Below are 23,391 nucleotides of genomic sequence, written 5' to 3'. Positions count from 1 at the left end.
CAGCACAGCACATGAATCACCTTGTAGCCAATAGCATAAAGTGTACTTATCAATAAAAAAGTATTTATGACTCTCAACCCATGTGTTAAGAAATTTCTGGATTGGGAATATGGTTTTAATATTCTGTGAGGGGAAAATATGAATGATTGCCGATCATCAAGTGTAGTAAAACATACTTAAAAGAGTCAAACTGATGGTAATGGTACTACTACTAATGAATATAATAAACAGTAACAAGAAAACGCAATGTATAATATATGCCACAGTATCTGAACTGCTCTTATGTTGCAGTTTAAAAACATACTAGAATTGTCTAAATATCTACCTACAAATGTGGACTGATCTAAAATGGGGGAGGAATTGAATTGTGACAGGAAGCTGTGGCACAAGATGTTTGGGTAATACTGCAAAGTTCCAGGCGGGGTATCTAGATCACCAAAAAAGAGGTAGAAAGTAATTCCAGGGAGGGGGACGTTCAGGTTCAAACAATCTCCAATGCACTTTATGGAGGTGAACACTATTTGGACTCCACTGAGCCAAGAAAAAATAGTGGAGAGCAGTCAATGGCTAACAATGACCATCAACAATATGTGTGTGTTTGTCAGAGAGAGAGAGAGGTTTACAGGCACAGTAGTTCTATATTTATTATACACTAGTAAATATGTTCTTTTAATTAAGATTTCAATCTCAATGAAAACCTTTTTCCCCGTTTTGTAATTTAGATACATGCACAAAGAACCTTCTGCATACATATCTGCAAAATAATTAGAGATATTAATACAGAGGCATTACTTTTCAGTTCAGATCACATAGCTCTACCTTAGTTTTACTATCTTTGTTGTTATTCCTCTCACTGTATTGTACTGTAATTATTCACGCACTGTATTAGTTTCAGTATCCGCTTCACTGTTTACATCGTTGCGTGTTTTGTTATATATTAGATTTTTTGTAGCCTTATCAACATAACTGGTTTAACATGGGTAACCTGCTTAAATTGTACAGGGCGATGGCTAACTTAAAGGATTGTGGGGAGCCATCATCTGTCCTTAAAAAAGTACATTCCGTTTCTCTTCCTCAGACTCGGCGCACACGTGTCTCAACACGGGTTGTACATTTCGCAACACGTACACAGCGTCCGCTCATCTCCGCTGCCGTACAGACAGCGACGGCACTTTCCTTCCGCAAAATGAAGGCAAGAACTACACAAAACCACTGGTCTTGCGGAAACGCATTTTGACACATCGCTCAGAAATGCTGGCTTTACCGCCGCGTCGTGCTTATTTGTTTAGACTTGATCTTCATTGATTTCATAGGTCGCTGCTTCCTTACCCCCAAGATCTCATTCTAACCAATCGAGTAAGAGCAGAGGCGTGGCGCCGTGACGTAGAGCTGAAGAGCCAATCACAGCAGCCGTGGCGCGCCGGATCGCAGGCTGCTGGTCCAATGGGAAAGCCCGTGTCTTAAATACCCCGCAGCCGCTGCGCTCCGCCAGTCAAACCGGAGCCGAACGGCGGAGCAGACAGTTATTACCGCAGCTTCCCCGCTTACTTTGACCCGAACTGTTTTATTTCATTACTGAGCGTATTATAAAGGCAATATTTATACACATTTCCAGTAAATTATTTTATTGTTTTCCAACTGATCCTGTTCAGTAGAGAGGAGTTTCTATTGCCATATCCTCGAATTCCACTCCTCTAAAAATGAAAACCAAGTTCATCAATGGGGTCTCTTCCTCCCCGTCCATGTCTCTGGGTCTGCTGGTGAGCGCCAGCGAGATCCGCGCCCAGACGGAGGCCGAGCCCGAGTGCGGGGAGCCGGGGCGCCCCGAGGAGCCCGACCCGCACACCCGGCGCGCGGCGTTCCTGTGGTGCGGGGCGTTCCTGCACGGCGCGTGGAAGAGCCTCCGCGAAGAGGAGTTCCGCATCGGCGTGATCAGGTACAGCGCGGCGGGGCCGCCCCCGCACAGCCCGCACAGCCCGCACAGCAGGACCGCTAGTCTACTGTACAGACATCTGTGGCGCAGCTCCTTCCACATACGCATACACTCAGTTTTATTGGAGCGAATGGCAGGAATAGCGTGCAAAAACGCATGTTTTGATAGTGCTGTTTTAAACAGTCGTGTTTGCATATTTAGCTACATTACTACAGAATCTGATGGTGTACGGATTTGGGTTTTATGCGCTGGGAATGAACGGGCAACTCCTACTTTCGAGCCTCATTTGCATTCTTGCCTCCAGATCCGCGGAGCCACCATTGAAAAGGAAACCGTGCGTCAGATTGTCCATACGAACCTACAATGTTGTTCTTTTCACAAGGAGTCTCAGTTTGTAAAGGGTTTTATTCAATAGTTGCGATTTTATTTAGCATCTAATGTAGCCTATATTTTCTTGTAATTCAAAATTAATATACAGTTTATTAATCTACACGCACTCTGTGTGTGTGTATGTGTGTGTATGTATATATATCAGTTTGTGATTGCCCTAATATCTGCGAGTTTTTATTTGATTTCTTTTTTAAAAGGGGGTGGCCGTAGTCTCAGCCAGTTACAGGGATTGGGTGCAGGCACAAATAAAAACTAAAGCTGTAATTTCGACTCCCACTTCAATCAGCCTACCATAGCAACAATGCCAAGGGTATCCCAAAAGTGGTGCAGTGGTTTTACCGCAATATTCCTCGATACTGCCTTTTCCTTACTACATATGCATACATCGGTCGATTTGACGGGTATTTTCATTGTGCAGCCGCGTTTCCTCTACCCCTGCTCTGGTTTGAGGTGGTCCGAATTGAAAAGATGTACTGTACTATGGGGACCAGTTTACACTTGTTCTTGTAGTGGCCAATATTTAATTCTATATTCTGTTTTAACAGGGGGGGCCTCAGCAACAAGCTATTTCTTTGCTCGTTGCCAGAAACTCAAAAAACTGTAGCCGATGAACCCCGGAATGTCCTCCTGCGTTTGTATGGAGCGATTCTGCAGGTGAGTTTAAACTGGTTCAGTCTAAGTGAACAAAGCGACCACTAGGATGCATTACTCTCTACTTAACTGTGCAAATTCAGTCCAGATGGCAGTTTCTTTTTAATGACTTCATAGTCCCTGTGATTATATTAAAAGATTGTATGACGATAAAGTGGTGTAAAAGTGACATCTTTATTAGCCTTTCTACCTTTTAGTTTTTAATAAATAGTAGTTAGGGGTATAAATATGACTGGCTACAATGAGTTACTGTAGGAAATGACTAATTTCCTTCTTTAAAATATCGAACTTGTTTTATGTCCTTCAGCAAAATAATCTGTAAAATGAAATGTCTGTATATGTATATTATGTGTGTGTGTATATATATATATATATATATAAACATAAACAAGGCAAGCAAATACAGTGTAATTATCTTATGTACAACAATGCTTTGCCTGTTCCAGAAAGTATATTAGCAACTTCAACTGGAACCTCATTGTATAGTCTCTTGGACTTGTATGTAGAATGTAATTTTCTTATCATAATTCATGTCTAAACAATTTTTTTTATTTTTATTTTTCACATGGATGGATGATGCACAGTTTTATTGTTTATCACAATGTTAAGAACTCAGTATGGTATTATGTGAGTGGCTGTAGCTCTATGGGGGTCACTTGTGTACAGTGTCGTCCGTTTCACCCTGCAAGTCATGCTGCTGGCGTATAATTAAGCCTCCATCTGCCAGATGTTGCTGATCTGTGCACAAAAGTAGATAAGGATGACTTTGGAGTGACCTTTTGTGACGTTCCAAGCCTTTTATTCAACAAAACCTGCAGACAGAAATAATTTGGGAACATATTTGTCAAAAGATGATAATGTCAACTTTTCAGGCAAGGTCATGGGTAGTTTAGCCTTTTCTGTTTGAGTAAAAGCCTGATAAGTGTTATTTGCATGACCCAAAAGCACAGCACTGAGATGGGATTGGGATGCAATAAGGACATTGTGTTACACATTGTTACACTTTTCTGATCTCCGTGAGTACTGGATTGGGTGAGGGCTGACCATGTCTTAAAACGTTCCCCAGGTTGCTTTTAATCTGCTGAGCACTTGGCATGATTGTATAAGAGTGTTGACTTTTCCCTCTCCTTCCAGTTCAAATTCCAGTATCCAATACCCTACGATGGAGAGCTTGGGGTTGTTAATCATTTATAGAGTGACCGCAATCTCATCGGTCTAGGACAGTTAAGATTTCTGTCCCTGTTACACCACAAAGGTTTGTAAAAGAGAAAACCAAGATGTTTCATTCAGAAACTGCAGTCCATTAAAGTTATTTTTATTATTAGGAATAACTGTGTAGATTTAGCATGATTTAAAATACAGATTATTTTTTAGACCCCGCCATGGTACTAATGGCAGGGTTCTCCATGTTTAAATAAAATCTTCGATCCACCATTCATCTGCAAATTACATGGCTGGTGACGGGATGTTCACTGGGCAGAAGCAAATAGCCCCAGGCAAACAAGAAAAGCCTCCATCATACTGGGATTTCAATTTGGCCTTGCTGGTTGGGTCAGAGGTTTTATTTAATCAGGCCCATTTTCAGCTGTTTTAAACATTTAGTTGATGTGAATGCTAGTGATCATATTGATGACAAATGGATCAAACTCAGAGGCTTAAGCATTGAAAAAGTATAAAGGGTGTCACACCTAATGAAAGACAAAATTACACCTTGAGATCCTCTAATCTACAGCCAGGGATTAAGGCTGTAATCCCCCTCCCCCCCAGTGCACATGAATATTATATTCAGAAATGATTATATTCTGAAAACTCGCAATACAAACATGTTCTGATGTGTAAACTTACACTACTTTCTGCTTTGCCTTCTGCTGCATCTGTGCAAGTGCTTTTAAGCTTATGCAACAGGTTCAGATTTTTTAGTTGGTGTGTCTTGTAAACAGGTGAAAGTCTCCTTGACCAAAAACCCACACTTAGTTTTCTGAAACATTAATGTCCTACAGTCATACTGAATGTTTACAAAATCCATATACCTCAAGCACCTTTACATCACCTTGCCATGAGTAGCACATAAATCTCATTGCTTACTGTCTTGTTTACATTGCTTAATATGACAGGCCTGATATTTTTACTACTCAGTCCTTTTAAAGCTACATTAAGTTAATTAGTATTTGTAACCTCACATAGAAAAACAAACACTTGTGTAATTCAAATCCTTCTATTTGAAATCAGAATAAAAGCTAATCCACACAACCAGTTAGATACATTGTTTATTCATTTCTTGCATAAAAAAAAAAAAACACTTTATTTGATAGGTGGATGGTTGGGCATACATGATCATATCAGCATTTATTGTGCCTTGATACAAGCCATTAATAAGCTGCTTTGCATTATATTTGGTGGATTTGTACTTTCCAACTAACTGCAATATTTATATACTTATCCTTATGTTAAGTTTGATGTGCATCTTTTTTCTACTTGATGCTTTCTATACATGGAGGTGCTAAAGTGTTTCACTGAAAGTGAGCTACTGGCTAGGGGAGTTGAAGGGAGGGGTGGGATCTGTAGTAATGTTTTTTTTTTAACCCTTCAAAATCTCAGGGTCTTTTTGGTTGACCATTACTGTCACTCGGTACTGTAGTGGAGAATATCCCTGTGTGTCAGGGCAGTGACTGACTGCTGGCTGCTTGACTGTTGTTGAATGTGGGGCTGAGTTTGTTGTGGGGGTGATGTACCACCATGGCTGTACATGCGTGTGTTCTTTGCCGTAGGCTTTCCGAAAGGATGGTGCCTTGAGCACTCTTGTTTCCAGGTGACAGACACGATACCACACACGGTACAGTATGCGATCTCTGAAGTTGCAGCATTCTTTAAACTCCCTTTTTAAAACAAACCTAGATAGGTAACTTTCCTGTCTAAACAAAAGAAAACACTTATCTTTGCTGTGTATTCATGTTTTTTGGCCTTTCTTGTTTTTAAATTGTGATCACACATAATCAGCATTTTTTAAATTCAATACATGTATAGATAGTTCATTATAACACTGAGAGAATAAAAAGGAAACGCAAACTGGAAGATTATAATGGGTACAGTAGTGTTAAAGTTGGGTGTATATTTTTAACGCAATGTAAGCAATTGTGGCAAGATGGTATAATAAACTGGGTGAAATCTTGTCCTATAATTTCTGGAAACCGGGGAAGTTGACTGTAGAAGTCAAACAGTAGGTGGATATTTGTATAGTTTGTATAGAAAAGCATATTGCAGTTGGTTGAAAGAACCTCACAAAGTAATTGGCCTCACCCCTCTAACAATATGTGCAGAAGAATAGAATTTATTCAAAACCATTTTGTTTTTCATTCTGGACTGATTAGAGTGAGGAGGAGGAGAGAAAAAAACATTCTGATATCATCTTTGGTGACATCACAGCAGTCACAAGACCTCTTGATGCGCACACACGTTCAGAGCTCTGTTGTATTAGTAACAAAAGTCATGTGATGGTACCTCCCTCTTGACTTCTGCATTCCTGGTTAAAGTTGAAGTTAAGCTATGTGAGCAGCAACAGTCTGATTTTAAAGTGTTTAATTGTGAAGTTCTAACACAAAATACAAAAATAAAATATTTCATATAATGTCCTCTCAGTCAGAGTCACTTTAGTGTCTCATACTTTAGTTATTTATACAGCCAAATCAGTGCACACAGAGTACTGAAGAATTTTTCAGTTATTAGCTTCTTGCATAGTCCATATAGATTATTTCCTCTAAGCACATTTCACACTTTTCTGTTTTTCCTGGGGATCTGGCTGTAATTGCCCAATGCATTTATTTATAAGCTATAATACATCCTCTATAATATTAGTATACAACATGAAACTGAATTGCTTTTCGAATTAAATTCATTCATAATTTAAAATCTTAGTTCATAATGTTTTCCCAGACTCCCATATGTAATTAAGAGCTTCTATTTGAACGCATACATGCTATTCTGCACTTAGGTCACCATGGCTTTGTCATCCAACTGAACACCTTTTATTTGTCACAACTGTAATGGGTTTGTGTGCCTTATTACTGCAGGGTTCATTTATTATACAAAGCAACTAACTGCACCATGCTTTTCATAATTACCTAACAATATATTCATAGTACATATTACCATACATTTATTGATCTTGTCTACATAAGAATTACCAGAGGCTTCTTATAATAATAATAATAATAATACAAAAAAAAAATGTAACGCGCTCAATGTGATTTTTCACATTTATTTACCACTGTATCATTTGAATGCTGTACTTCTCTAGCCTTAGTGTTAGGAGAGAAGATAACAGATGGTTTGTACAGCCACAGTTCTGTTTATTTGAATTCAGGTTCTAGTTAGTGTGTAATTCAACCTTTAAAACTCCTTTTGAGCCTCAGCCATTAATATCTCCTAACTTCATTATGAGGGGAATGTGTTCATCAGGATATTTATTGTATTTATTTGAAAAATATTAATATACAGTCCTGCTGCAAAATAAAGAGACCCATCAAACATCACTTTTTACATTGCGTCCTTTAAAGGAAGCTTTTTTGTTTGTTTTTCGGGCTTGTGATTTTGTATTTGTGTGTACGTGCATGATCTCAGAGCAACATAATGTACTCACGGCTAGTCTTTTGCTTTTTCTTTTATTGATAGATGTCCTGTAATAAAGGGGAACCCAGACAGGCAAACAAAGAGAATCACTTTCAAGTAAGTAACGTACTGGGCAGTGTTTGTTTTTCTTTTTCTTCCCCCCTCCCCTCTCCTCCACACTGTTACCAAGGTTCAGTGGTCTGTATTGTTTTGGTGCTTTACACACTTTGTAACTGTAAACATGTATTGGTGAACTAAAGATAAGTCCATTGGTATATGGTGTAATAAAGCACAGCGATACCAACAAACTTTCAGGTGTATATTTGTCCCTGTTTTGTGTTTGTGCTGATTTGTTTAATGTTACCATTTAAGCACCACAAATCTAGTGTCAATCTAGCTATAACCAGAGGGTACCCAGTGGGTTTCTCTTGCAAATATTTTCCCCTCAAGTTTAGAATGCACTTTTTTTCCCCCACTCTCTGATGTCTTATCTGCTGGAAGGCTGGAACCACTTGGGACTGTCTCCGGCTTCGGCCAACTACTGCGTTCTGATAAAAGTGAAATATTTCTCACACCACACAGATATAAAGAGTTTTACATTCAAAAATTAAATAAACTTTGCTTGTGAGGTTTGGGAATCATCAGTGTTGTGGTTTGATTTATTTGTTGTTGAACTGGTGCTAATCTTCTTATGTGGCCTATTCATTTACCCCCTTTGAATAACTGGTGTGCTTCCTTAAAAGTGCAGAAGGGATAGTTGACCCCTGTGTGGCCTTCCACACATTTCCCAGAGCACCAAGAATATCAGGAAGAGCAGCAGAACTAATAATGCAAATTCCACAGGATCTCGGATCGTAGCGCAACGCATCAATGTTCCCCAACTCTAGGGTGCCGTTTTCCACTGTCTTGGCTGCTCTTTATTATTCATGCTTCCCTGTAATGTCAGGATTTGGGTAAAACCTATAAAAGTCTCTAGAATTACTGTAAAATCTAGGTTTCTGCAGATGTTAAAAAAAAAAAAAAAAAAAAAACCTAAGTTACGTCAAGGGTTCAGAGTCATGCTGTCCTGTTATGCGTTATTCTCAGTTTATATAGGCCTTCCTTGTTTGTGATGTTCATCCCAGCCTAAGCAGGCTAAAGGCTTTTCATGTTGACTTGTTTTACTGGTGATACATAATGGTCTGGTTGTACCAGTTGTACACGTGTTATGCAACCTGAAAATTCTAACAATTTTATTTAGAAACCAAGCTCCACAGACTGCACTTATGAACACAATGGTTATGTTTCTGTATGAAAATATGCATTTACCTTTTACTTGAATGTCATGCCAGTTGCATTATTCTTTGCTGTACATTTTTTCCTGAAATTTACATTTTGGAGGGGTTTCTTTTCAGCCAATGCACAAGTAATTTCAGTTGCTTTTCATGCGTCATAGTTGAGGTGTATATTATCCATAAATGTATTTTTACCCCTTTTTGCCATTGAATGCTATCTTCTGGAATTTGTAATGCTGTCTAACTTAGCTCTACTCTGAAGTGCATGTCATTTAAATAGAGAATTGTTAAAATATAAACAAACAAATGGCCATTCAATAGAGTAGGGGATTTTTGAAGGAGACATGTTGAGGGCTTTATGCAAGCTTGTTTTTCTACAGGGATTGTTCTTGGTTCTGTTCCAATTTCACTTCTCGTGCAGGGTTTCCTGTCCAAGTTTTGTTGTTTTGTTTGCAACTTCACTTACACCCATCTATCCAATCTCATGACCACTCCTGGAGATGGATCACAAAGTTGTAGATCAAAGGCTAGCATTCTTCCAGCAACTGTCCCAGCTGATGTTTCTGCTTTTTTGTGGCTTGGTAATTCTCGCCTGCCGTTGGTTTCAGTTCTCAATTACTTAATTAAATTTTAACTTGTTTTGGGCTTTTAGTACAAGCCTTTAAGTTAACTTTTTCTACATCAATAATATTAACCAAAACAATTAGCTGGCATGGAGCAAAACCTCGAAGACTGGCTAGCTTGAAGGACTGGGTTAACTTGTTAACTTGAAATTTTAACATCCAGTTTGGCTTCACATTTGTGCCATGTACTCGTTGCTTCTCAAAGGTTTTCTCCCTTCTATATTACACCCTTTTAATGGGGTAAAATATGGATGCTGCACAGTAGTTTGGTATTAACAAAAATATTTTAGTACAGCAGATATTTTAAAGTGGCCTTTTCCTTTATATTCTGTTAGGATTTACTGTACAGGCCTTGCCCAACATGTTCAGAACAAATCCAACAGCATCTGATCATTGAAATGTTCACGGGTAGGCTTCATGTACAGTATTCCTGCATTGTACTGGAACTGCTAACCTCGGGCTTATCCGTTGCCTGCAGGTAATTAGAACAGTTCTTATAAACACCTGTCAGTGCTGACAGCCATCCTATTAGTGGGTAATCCTTTCTTTACCTTTAGTTTATTACAGGTCACCCTTTTACCAACCTACCTGTATTGTAAGGGTTAGATTTCATCCTCACCTTCAGGCCCAGATTGGATTTATATATAAAAAGAAAAGGATGCACATTTTGAATGATGGAGCATTATTTCATCTTTTGAAACTTATCTTTGTGGCACCTCTTCATAATGGCGATCGTGGCTGTTAAACTGTACAACTCTATATTATAGTTTGCATTGTTCTGTCAGTTTAAACTACATGCAAACATAGCGAGAGACTAGTCTCAAAATATTGATCGTGTTCATAGCAAAATTATAATATTAGCTTTTGCAACCAGGGAGACCGACATGAAAGCAGAATATTTCAGTGACGTATAACATTCAGTCATGGGAAAAACTCTGTGGCAGAGAAATCATGAGATTGGTTTGGCACAGTTAGACTAGGAACAAGTGTCCGTCGAAAGAGTCCGACTTGGTATAAAAATGACTGAAGACTCATTATTGCCAAATGGTGCATGTCACAATTCAGTCTTTGAACATCTAATAAATGAAATGAAAAACTTTTTTTTTTTTATCAAATTAAAATTCCAATTCAATAGAGACATTATACCTGTATTTGATTGGTAAAGATACACTAGATGAATTTTGACAACACAGAAGGGCTGACTTAAGACTAGCAGATGTGTGTGCATTGTGGGAGAATCAGATTCCATTAAGAAAGCCCACTAACATTTCTTTCTATTATAGCGTAAGCACTAATAGCCAGCATCCTGAATGTAGTAACTTCATACTAGCTGGCAGTGTTCTGGAGTACATTTGGAGAAGGTTTCTGTTTTCAGGAAGCCCCTTTTCCTGTCTTCACTTTAAGTAGTAGTGTTTACCAGTGAACAAGTTGCATTGTGGTACATCGTCCCATAGGAAGTGACCTTTGGACATTAACTAAATTCTCGGTCATTGTACCTTCAATGTTGTGCAAAAGAGATGTCTGTTTTGAGCAGTTTATCTTAGGTCAACCAATTACGCAGGGTATCACAACAGTAGAACTGAGGATTGTGCCTGATATTGGATACTTTAACTGTCAGCGATGGAAGCTTTATAACTGATGTACTGGTATCAATAATAAACTATGTACAGCTGTTATTGGTAGTCGGTATGATGTAGCTTTCATTTTCTGTACCTCAATGAGATTTTTTTTTTCCATTTTGCAAACTAGCAAGTACATATTTTATAGAGATCCAGGGAGCCCATATTTAATGATCAAAATTGTAAGTTCCAGGTAATTAAAAAAAAATGTGGAAAACCATCTTTCAAAGCAATCATCTTAATAGCTGAGTACCAGTGTTCATTTGTGTATGTATGTTGGTTCTGTGTGTACAGAGCAGGGTAGATTGAGGATATGATTTATTAAGTTGGGGAATTATGATGGCTTCTGCGGTCAAAGGCTGGCCTCATACGGGAAAGGGGGGAGAGGAAATAACTGGGGCAAGGAGATAGGGGTGCCTATGTAGACAGAAGTATAGAGTGAGGTCAAGCTCAGTGTTGTGCATGTGAAATCTGTTGCTTGCACATCCTGTAGCAAAAGCCTAAATCACTACAATAAATACATGTTTTTAATATGTATAGGTGATTGTATAATTATAAAAAAATATCATAAATTGGATAGTTTGACACCAACCCTGTGAATCATATATATTTATGTGCTTGTGTGTTAGAAGATCATAATGTATGGTAGGTGGATTATGACTACATAGATAATGTTTACCAGCACCTAAGACCAATATATTGACACTGATTTAAAAAGGCATGTGTAAGATCTACTGAGCATCTAATCTACTGAGTATCAGTTAGTGATGTTTTTTTTTTTTTTTTGGACACTCCCTATCACACCAATAGGAGGTAAATTGTTTAAGGGATAGGTTCACATGCCTTTACAAGCAGTAATGTAGGACTTTCCAGTTGGCATAAGTTTTGAATGTGGCTCACCACAGTACATAAAATGGTTAATCTTTGTTAAAACCTTGTACATAGTGTAATTCTAAGCACCAGTTACAAAGGACAAAATGTTGCCCCATGTTTCCTGCCCAGAACTTGCCCCTCTGTTAAACTAGTAAGTACTATACGGAAAGGCTTGTTATCTGCAGTCTTCTGCTTCCAGGTCATTTCATTGTGCATCTGCCTTGGTGAAAGCATCATTAAACATTCAAAGTTTCCAAAAAAGCAAATACAATCTACAATCTGTGAAGTTTGAAGTAGTCTACTATTCAGTACATTTTGGCAGGAACTGTAATGTCCAAATGCAACACAGGTGTTTTTTGTTTCGTTTTTCTTTCTCAAAATGTTCACAATACTTCTGATCTAACCAGTAACGCTGAGAAGTCTGATTATCTGGTTGCCTTGTTTGATGTTGACTGTAGGTTCCATAGACTGCTTATTAAATCTCACCCTCCACCCATTTTGTACAGGATTTGCCATTTCAAATAGTAATAATGGTGCCTGATAGGTTTAACTTTTTGGCTCACAATCCCTGTTTTCTAAATCAACTTATTTGGACCTTTAGCAGCTTACTCACTGCTTCCATCTCTGTCTGAGAGTTTGAAGACTCTTTTTGTAGGGTCTCCATCTTTCACAAAACTAACTGACTTGGTGAAACTTTGTTATAGATTTGTATATTTGTATGCACTGACCTTCAGTTGAATGATCTGAAATCTCGGGATAGTGAAACCAGTATGACAAAGTATTTGTCCTTTGGCTGGAAATCTTTTTTGGCATTGATCTTCTTTTCTGTTGTATTTTGTTTTGCAGGGAGCTGAGGCCATGGTGCTGGAGAGTGTTATGTTTGCAATCCTGGCAGAGCGGGAGCTGGGCCCAAAATTATATGGCATCTTTCCACAGGGTCGCTTGGAGCAGTTCATCCCTGTGAGTTACTGTGTGGGACCTGCGAGGCTGCCAGCATGCTCCGCTGTACTGTCTTGTTTGCGAACGTCTGTACACTGTCTTTGTGCTCGCATGTGTGCGTACAGTAGGGTATTGTGGGATCTCCATCCAGCAGCTTTTGTCAGTGTTTTAACATTTCTATTAATAGGAAAGTGGTGACCGTTGCATAATTCACTGATTGTACCACGATATGTTTGAGTCGTAATTAATGTGTGTTCTTTTTATACGAAGCCTGACCGTTAAAATGGGTTCAAAACATCCAGCGCTGAGTTAAATCCTGCTGTGCGGTGTGATCACAGAAGACTTGCAGTTTAAGCTGCTGTAATGCGATTTAAATTGCCTTTAGTAATTGACTTTTTTTTTTTTTTAATTAACAGACCAGTGTGTATCTGTAATTCATGGAATGTTCCTCCAGAGCTACAGAAATAGTTCAGGGGAAAGGGCACTTGCTGTCTGGGCACATCAAGTGATATCTTGGCACTAAACACCTTTGTTTTTCAACACTGGGTACAACCAGAGTTGGTCCAAAAATGGAGAGAAAAAAATAAACTATTAGAAGTATTCACACAGGATTTTAAGCTCTCGGACCAGTTTTAATATCAAGATTTTCCATGACCTCCCATCTGAAGTCATAACCCATATATCTGTAGGTTTGTTTCTTTTCTGTTTTTCTTTAAGTTTGATAATTTCTTGTCTTGATACACTGTGTAATGAAAAAGCAACATCAGTTTATTCATCCTGGATAGTTAGGACATGTATAGTTAAAATCTAGGACTTCTCAAATGAGTGAAATAGCAGCAGCAGTAAAGAATGCATGTCTGTGTAAGGCTGATGTGAACCCTTTGATTTATTTATATTGCTACGCCTCCTCCTTATATGCCAAGAGATCAAGGTGCCTGTGGCAATGTGCATTTCGGAACACATTGTAAAAACACAATTCACACTTATTCAAGATTACAAAGATTATAATTGCTATTACAAAATATTAAAAAACAATTGGCGAAATTGAGTCTTTCACAAAGTGGCTCTATTAGTCTAAACACACCGGTTTTATTTTTTTCTCTCTATTCATCTGTATCAATATATACATTATCATATACATTATTAAAAGTCAAAAGATCCTCCAGGGTGATATAGTTTATCTGAAGAGATTGTTTAGCTTCAGGCACATAGAGAAAAACAACCATTGGTTTCATTTTCTGAGATAAATCGTTCAGAGAATAGGTTGAAATTCAAACTGGCACAAATCCCAACAAAACATCTTCTAATTGAATATATTTCTTCACCTGTGGCAAGGTAATCATGAGTGAATATGACTGACACAAAACATGAATGTTTCCAGGACGCTCCTTGTTTGTACATGTTTGGATACTATTTTATAACCAGCTGACAGCAATTATTTTTTATTTACTTTTCTATCTATACCATTCTGTCTATTTGAAAGAATTATCCCCCATTTGAACCTTAACAGCAATGCAATTTAAGCTTATACACTAATGTTGTCCAAATTTCAATTACAGAGCAGGAAATTGGACACTGAGGAATTGGCCTTGCCGAGCATATCTGCTGAGATAGCAGAGAAGATGGCCACGTTCCATGGAATGAGAATGCCTTTTAACAAAGAACCAAAATGGCTGTTTGGGACAATGGACAAGTGAGTTATTTTGGTGGTTTGTGTTTTGGCCACTGCTGAGAAGTGAGTCCAAGCCTCCAGATCTAATTGAGGCTAACTGGCCCCCACGTCAGAGTTTTTTCAATCAAATTGATTTGGTTTTATATTGAAGACCTGTGGTTGCTCTACCACAGTTTTTTTTTATATGATTGACATGATTTTTTCTTTGCTTCCAGAGATGGTAATACTTTACATCTATAATATAAATCGGGTTTTCAGGGTGAATTTGCTTGTATTCCTTGCCCTTTGACATCTCCTACACTATGTCCTAATAAATACTTCTGTGAGGTCCGGGGAAGAGCAATTTCTAATTTGCAAGACCCTTCTGTGAATGGGAGAAGCTGATAAATCTCTGTTCCTTTGAATGATTTTCACCTGCTTAGTTTTCAATCCATTCTTTAATCAACGCATGCCTCTTCCCTTCAACAGGTACCTAAAGCAGGTGCTGAGGATAACCTTCACAAGAGAGTCTCATATAAGGAAGTTTGCCAAGCTGATGAGCTACAACTTGCCTCAAGAAATGGAGAACATTAAGTAAGCCAATTGGTCTAACTCCTAGTTTCATACAACAACAGGTTACTACTTAGTCTCTTGTCCTTTAATTACACCATGTCAGACTTTTCGTTTTTTTGCTTGTTTAATCTGATGTCGTAAAGGGGAAAGTAATGTGATCGGCTCTTTTGTAATGGGTCTTGATTTTGCATTAATGGTAACTTGTTTTGTTGTATGTACTCTTCACTGCTAATATGAAAATTGTGAATAGATTTTATACACACTTTTGCCCAGCTAGCATTAAATCATTAAATACTGCTGGCCAAAGACTTTTTTAGACTCATTTTTTATTTTACCCTACATATTACATCCCTCTTGTGCATTGCAGAATATCTCTGTTAATGTATAGCCGCTATGTGCCATGGAAATACATCTGTTAATCATTTGTGTTGTTTTGGCTTCAAAAAGCATAATTTCTGGACTCTTCTATCCTAGGTAATAATATAAGTGATTTAAATGCAGTTTATACTCATACTATTTTAGGAAGGTAATGGTAGACAATGTTGGGTGTCTTTTCTTAAACCTAGATAAAGAGCGTATTGTGATAACTGTGTGGGAAAGACGCATATGGCAAGATCACTTCTCTTGGTTTTGCTAGAATATAAACTGGATTTTAGAAAAGGTTTCAATGCCTGTATTACCTTAAAGTGAAATGTTACACATTAACCCCCTCCTTTTTAATTTAATTGCAGGGCTTTGCTGGAATCTACTCCCTCTCCTGTGGTTTTCTGCCACAATGACTGCCAAGAAGGTAAGATGTTCCCAGCTGTATACTGCCATATAATTAATCTCTTGTGACAGTTTCAAATGCTCTCCAGTATTTGATTTGGCTAAAATGGTAAACAGTGAGGTTAGTGCCACCAGGAAGATGTTTCTCGCTTTTCTGCAGTTCTGCTGGTTTTGTCCTTAGTCTTGACAAGAGATGGGGAAATTACACAAAAGCTTTTCTCATGAGCTAGACATTGTCGGCAGCCATTTTGTGCCAGCATCCTTCAGCTCTAGTGGTGTCCTTAGGTATGAAAAAACTAATAATTTGTCACATACTTCCCTTGGGATATGTATTTTGTTCCCGTTCGCTTAATGCCACAAACCAACCATATGTACAGTTAGGTCCATAAATATGACGACTTTTTTAAGGTGAAGGAGTGGAATGTTCCCCAATGTCTAGTCAATCACCTGACCTGATTCCAATTGAGCATGCATTTCACTTGCTGAAGGCAAAACACCCCAAGAACAAGGAACTAAAGACAGCTGCTGTACAGGCCTGGCAGAGCATCACCAGGGAAGAAACCCAGCATCTGGTGATGTCTATGGGTTCCAGACTTCAGGCAGTCATTGACTTCAAAGGATTTGCAACCAAGTATTGAAACTCACAATTTAATTCATGATTGTTAGTTTGTCCAAATACATTTCAGCCCCTAAAATTGGGGGGAGCACATATAAAAATGGGAGTAATTCCTACACCGTTCACCCAATTTGGATGTATCTAACCTCAAATTAAAGTTTAAGTGTAGACTTCATAGCACACCTTAATTGTTTCCTTTCAAATCCATTGTGGTGGTGTACAGAGCCAAAATGATGACAATTGTGTCACTGTCCAAATATTTATGGACCTAACTATATATTTTCACGATGTCTGATTAAATAGTTTTTCTTCCTAATCAGGCAACATCCTGCTCCTGAAAGGCAGGGAGAACTCTGACCGGCAGAGGCTCATGCTGATCGATTTTGAATACAGCAGTTATAACTACAGGTGAGCACCTAGCTGTGCATGTGAAAAGTAACACTTTTCAGTATCGGGCTTTTTAAATCAATACATTTATATCAAAAATAATTGAGATGTCGTATTTTCCACTAGTGATTTTGTGTGCAGTAGGTCTCAATACATTATAGAAATGTCTGTGTAAGAAATGTTTTTCAATAAAAAGTTCAGCTTTCTGGTAACAAGAAAAGCTTCAAGTGTACTTGAGATTCCCGCTGGGTTGTGATATTTCATTACTGACAATAATTATTCAAACTCATTTCAGCAAAAGGCAAGGCCTCGACATGTATTTTGCTGGAAAAAAGTGTTCTCTGTAATCACTAGCACCATGTTGGAATTATAGATGACATTTGGCATTTTAAAGTGATTTAATTTATCATCAGTCTTATTAATACCTGCACTAAATTTAAACTTAAATTGGATCTGAGGCCTGAGGATTAACTTGTAGTGTCTCTGTAAACAGTTTCTTATAATTGTACCAACAATGTGTATCTTCACCTCATATGTCTGAATTGTTATGGGATATGCATTTCCTTTTCTTTTAAATATATTAAAACATTTTCCATACAAAAAGACCCTGGGACAAAATATTGCCCTCAGAAGAATTGTACCATTTGAAACTCAATCTTATTTTATCTAAAGAAATCCAGTTTTGCTCTGTTGTGTGGAATGCAAATTGATAGAAGTTAAGATGGAGGCAACACATTTGAGCGGGTAATGTTACGTGGTGATTGCCACTATATGTGCAAAATACATAAGGATTTTGTAGGCTGCTCTTCAAATTTCTGCCAATTTCAAAGACTATTATCCAGCTTTCCTTTTGTAATACAATAATAGACATAAATAATGGTGGGTACCCATGCCTTAACTCTTCAATTCTTAAAGAACTGGGCACTTAGCCAAGAAATCAGATTCTATTCCCTGTTCCCTGTTTTCCCTTGTTAATCACACCAAGGCCTCCACAAAACAGATTGCTTTTCAAGAGCCATTGCAGCTCATCGTTTCTAAGCACGTGCTGAAAGCCTCTAATCTGCTCTGCTTTGGTTTAAGTGGAACACAGGGCATTCTGGGAGGACTTGGCTGTGGTAATGTGCTGGCACACTGGCCCTGTGTGAGACCATGAGAACACAGAGGCTTTCTTTTGTCCAAAATGGAGACCTGCTCAGTGTGCAAATTTTTCCCTGCCAACACTATCTTTACCAGGTTTAAGTGGGTTTGATTTTCCAGTGTTATTCAGGGTGTTAAAACAGCCACAGTTCTCAGCTAAAGCATGCAGGCATGATCCCAGGGGAAACTGAGAGGAATGAAGCCCACACTCCACGACTATGTGGCTTTTCCTTTGTCTGGTTACCACAGCAGCTGTGTTCCCCCTGAGAAACTGCTCAGCTTGTCAGCTCAGCTCACTGCTTGCCAGTTTGTTATTAAAGGAGAATTCTTCTTTAGGAAACTAAGAACAGATTTACATTCACGTTATTAGCAACTCTGTTTTTGCACTTTATTTTGTATTTCTTATCACTGTGTTTTCTATTTTAGGGATTTTGACATTGCAAACCACTTCTGTGAATGGATGTACGACTACACCTATGACAAGTTTCCGTTCTTCAAGGCCAGCTTCAAGAATTACCCAACCAAAATCCAGCAGGTTTGTTTGTCATTCTTCGTCAGTGGGGAATGTAGGAAAAAAGACATAAATTGATGGTGTCTGGCTTCAATACATTATTTATTGATGATCTATTGACCTAAAACACTGGAACGGTGAAGGTATTCAAATGAGTGATGCAAGGTTAACAAATACAATTATGGATTAATTTAATGTGTAACAAATTAAGCATAGCTGAATATTCCTTTGGAATTTAATTTGTGATTACACACTTGTTTTCTTAAAGCTCATCATGCAGTATTATAGCATTATATATCATAGATAGTATAGATGTACAGACTATCCTTCTACTGCTTTTTAAATTGTTCTAATTGTTCTTGTTTTTTAATATATTTTATAGCTGCATTTCATCAGTAGCTACCTGGCAGAGTCTGATAGTGGAGTTGAGAATTTAAGCAATGCAGACCAGACCAAACTCAAAGAAGAAATGCTGCTGGAAGTCAACCGGTGAGGATTAAGCTATCACTCAGTGCCTGTTATTTCAGTAATGTGTGTGTGGCTACCTGTGATACACTGTGAAACTGTTTATAAAGTTATACTGAATAGCTCACAATAGGGGGAGTACAATAATGTTCATGCTTTTGAATTGCTTGCCATGGAATATGATCACACTTTGCACTGTGCAGGAAAAGGGTATTCGCGAGTGAAGCGTATCATCCACACATCACTTTTGGTTTGCAGTGTGCTGCTGTAGAAGTGTAACTGCACTCAAAGCCCTCAGGCTAGTCATGGTGTTTGGTTTCTTGTCCCCAACTGTTGATACCTGATCAGCATGGTAATGCGATTACCTTCTGCATCAGACCAGCTGTATCCATCTGTGCCTTACATTACTGCTCACACATCCGCATTCAGCGGCATTGTGCTCCTAAATTAGTCTGTCGTTTTACAGGCCTCAATCCAGGCCTATTCTTGTATCCTGTAAATCACCCTGGACAAAGGTGTCTGCCAAGAAATTAATAACAATAATCCTGCTGATCTCTGTTAGCACTGCAGTGCGTTTCTCTATGATCGTTCCAGTGCATTCCTTTCTGACTGGGGCTTGGGCTGCACCACGTTGTGAGAAATTAAACCAATCCGTCACTGTGAGCAATTGACTGAAGTTTTCCTGTGTCGTACAGTGTGAAGGGCCCCATTTCTGTGAGACGCACTCCAAGGGGTGATTGTGCAACAGAAAACTGCGACTATCCAAGAGGCTTCTGAAGTTCAACTGATTTTCCTTTTTTGTTGGGTCTTATGGAGAGAACATATTCAGTCTTCCTCTGCTTTCTTAAATCAAAGAGATTATGGATTTTATTTTAACTTCAGACATTTTAAATTCTAGGTTCGCACTGGCTTCTCACTTCTTCTGGGGTCTGTGGTCAATAGTCCAGGCCAGAATCTCCTCCATTGAGTTTGGCTACATGGTGAGTGCAGCTGTCCATTATTACCTAATTTCCACAGTGTTTCTGATTTTATTAATAATTATAATTAGTAGTAGTATATATTTATTTGCAGACTTATCAACTATGTCAGTTTAAATTAAAAATAATAGTGTTAGTGCTTAAATTACATAGTTTCCCAGCACAAGGCAGTAATTCTCGATCAACAATTCTTGTGCAATGCAAAAAACAACAAAGCAGTTGCATCCATTGAGTTAACAAAGTCTATTGTACCAGGGCGTGATTGCATTGGCTGGTACACTAATGTGCCAGTGTCATACATTGGGTAAAGTTTATGATGCCTACCAGTCTGCACAATACACCCAATATTTGCAAAGTATTTTAATGTCTCTTATCTCAAAGCATTGCTTAGAAACACCATTATGCTAAGAGCTTTGATAGCTGTTAACATGGCATCTCCCCAACATTACATTTGTTTAATGCTAAACAGGTTCTGGATGGATCCCTCAGTGGAGGTACTTGGCTGATCCCCAAACTATTTGAGATATTTGGCCCAGTAGTTATGGACACAGTGCTTAATGTGGCTTAACACAGTCATCACGTTTGGTGTCTTTAGTATCGGACGGTTCCTGATACCATTGTGTGTATGTTCACAGGATTATGCGCTGGCGAGATTTGATGCCTACTTCGAACAGAAGAAGCTGCTGGAGGTGTGAAAGAGTCTAGAGTGAGGAGAGAAGCATCTGGGTAGTCGAAGGTGCTTTCTTTGTTGGGTGGGTGGGCACTAGGGTCGGGAATGCAAGGATTTTACAATGGTGGCAGCCCTGCTTTCAGGAAGAAGGTATCGGGACCAAAGTGCAACTGCGAATGTCCCAGAGTGTTTACCTGAGGAGTACTGCTCAGTGTTTACAAAGTGAAGCCTTCAGCACCAACCAAATGTATAATGCAATCTCAACATTGTGACAAGTGATCATCATGTAGATTTTTTTTTTTTTGATAAATGCTCAAAAGAAAAATGAGAAGACATTGGTGGTGGGTGGGAACAAAGGAAGAAACACTTTCATTTTATTTTATGTAGTAAGCAACTGTTTAGCATAAATACTATAGCAATTACTGGGAATGACCTTCCACAAGGTCACTGCCTTCCATGGCAGAAAGTAATGCTTCTTCACTACTGTATATAGATAGTAATATGTAAACACCAGTACATCTGTGTGTATGATTTACTGTATCATCAACTGGAATATCATGGAGGAGAAAAAAAAAAAAAGTCTAAAGTTTAGGCTTTAAGCAAGTCTCTGTTGCCAAATACCAACTATAGTAATGGAACAGTTTACTAGACGCGTTATTGGCCCTGGGACCCTGCTGAAACTTGCATGCCTGGAAGATATCTGCTTCTAGGCGACTTGGAATGTTTCATGAAATAAATGCATCGATTTGGTTTAATTTTTAGGCCATCTGCGTGGCATGTTGCATTTCCTGTCGTGTAGTATAGTCACTTTTAAGTTCACGCTTTGTAGAATCCTGGTGAGATTCTGAGGTGACCAAATGTTACAAGTCATTTAACCTTCTATAGCTGCTGATTCAATGGAGGCAAGCCTGGCAGATCTTCAGATCCTTTTGCTGTTTGCGATTGGTGGCGTGTGCAAGTGCTCTTTTGGATGCAGCTTTGAGAAAATTACCTATAGACAACTCTATGGAGGGTGATCAGTGCCAAAATTAAGATGAATGTGATTATGAACATAAAGATGAAGATGAGGATTATAAACATGAACATGATTGAGATTATATGCATTGGATTAGGCAATAAGTGCACTGGCTACCACCCACTAACTCTGATTGACAGAGGGGGGTTTTCTCACATTGAAAAATAAAAGTAAATACAAGAGATACTATGAAATTTAAAAGGACACTGAGAAATGTAAATCGCAAATAAGCAAATGGGAAATTAATATATTCATGTTGAAAATAATGAATAAATAAATGTTGAAATTAATAGGCAGTGATTTAAAAAACTCAAAGGACCATAAAGCAGCTCATGATCAGTTTCCATAGCACTTATTGCTCAAGTACTGCTTGCATGAAAGCTACCAATGATTTTAAGACTTAAGTTGTCTGTTACAGTTAGAGGTATTTGGAAACTTACCTACTCTTGTTGGACTACAACTCGGGACATCTAAAGAATTAACACACATGCTTAACTGTATGTTGACATGGCAATGGGAAGATTTGGAGTCGGAACATATTCTGCTTGCCTGTTCACAAGGTGAGGTGTGTTAAGAGAATTAATGACTTGAGTTGTTTTACAAAATCAACAACAAAAAAGTAAAAAGTAAACTGCTGCTTTTCAGTATATGTATATTTTTTTTACATGTAGGTGGTTTATTTTAATTTTGTTGAAAGTACAGATTGTTTTCCATTTCATCGACCAGAAAAAAAGAATAGGACCTTTAACTGGAAAAAATGCTATTTTTTTTTTTTTTTTTATTAGTCTATAATACACTGTATAATGTATTTAATCAGATTAACATAGTAATGTGCAACCAAACCTTTTCATTTCATGTCACTGTTGCTAGTGACGTTAATAGCACTTTCCAGTCACTAATGCAATATATTTCCAGGGGGTTATTGTATTTGGTTAATTAAATGGTTTAATGTTCCTGCAGTGGAAAAATATTTCTTAATAAGAAATGTTTTTTGTATGTGGTATATTCCCTTGCCAATGCGCTCCAGAACGTCCTGAACACCATTTGAAAATGCACGCACACGCACACACACGAACCAATCTGTTACCTGCATATACCTAAAGTAGAGGCCAACTGATTGAAACAGTGCACCCTTACATGATCTTAAATTCTTCATTTATGTTCTTGTAGTTTTAAAATGTGAACATCGCAAATAACCCCCAAAATAAGAGTGCAAGTAAGTGGTCATGACTGGCTGGAGTGTATGGATTAGCTAATGTACCACATTGTATCGTATGCAGTTTATGGACTGTACTCTCAATGCTTTATATGTGTAATTTCTGCAATTAAAGCTATTTTAAAACAGTGTTGTGTTCCGTCTTTGACTTTATATTTTCTGAACTTTTGGACTTCATTGTACCAGGACCATATTGTTAGATGCATCACCCACACTTTAAACAAACATTTGATTCATCAGTGGGTTGAAGTGTGGAGCCCAGAACTGTCCACAGTATCCAGATGAGCTCTAACTAGTGCATTGTACAGTCTGAACATCACTGCCCTTGTTCTCAATTCTACACTTTTGACAATATACCCTAACATCCTGTTTGCCTTTTTTATTGCTTCCCCACACTGTTTGGATGGAGAAAGTGAGGCGTCCACATAGACTCCTAGGTCTTTCTCGAAGTAACACATTATCTAGTTCTATTCCTCCCATAGTGTAATTATAGTGGAT

The 23,391-nt window shown here is 38.2% G+C and overlaps 1 protein-coding gene across 2 annotated transcripts; it reads left to right on the top strand.

Annotated features, from left to right (window-relative positions):
• Positions 1–1,496: 1,496 nt before the first annotated feature.
• Positions 1,497–23,022, top strand: chka (choline kinase alpha). 2 transcript variants are annotated; one of them, XM_066701155.1, is made up of 12 exons: positions 1,497–1,936; positions 2,869–2,977; positions 7,643–7,696; positions 12,815–12,928; positions 14,467–14,600; positions 15,048–15,152; positions 15,863–15,921; positions 16,836–16,923; positions 18,466–18,574; positions 18,933–19,039; positions 19,914–19,995; positions 20,628–23,022. In XM_066701155.1, the coding sequence occupies exons 1-12, from the start codon at positions 1,701–1,703 to the stop codon at positions 20,685–20,687; spliced, it is 1,257 nt and encodes a 418-aa protein (XP_066557252.1). In that variant the 5' UTR covers positions 1,497–1,700; the 3' UTR covers positions 20,688–23,022. The 2 variants fall into 2 exon arrangements, with proteins under 2 accessions (XP_066557252.1, XP_066557253.1); XM_066701156.1 differs by lacking the exon at positions 1,497–1,936 and adding an exon at positions 1,992–2,267.
• The last annotated feature ends 369 nt before the right edge of the window (positions 23,023–23,391 follow it).

The sequence above is a fragment of the Amia ocellicauda genome, chromosome 4 (assembly GCF_036373705.1).
Source record: "Amia ocellicauda isolate fAmiCal2 chromosome 4, fAmiCal2.hap1, whole genome shotgun sequence".
Classification (NCBI taxonomy): Eukaryota; Metazoa; Chordata; class Actinopteri; order Amiiformes; family Amiidae; genus Amia; species Amia ocellicauda.
The sequence above is the reverse complement of the archived record's forward strand: the minus strand, read 5'-3'. Positions and strand labels throughout refer to the sequence as shown.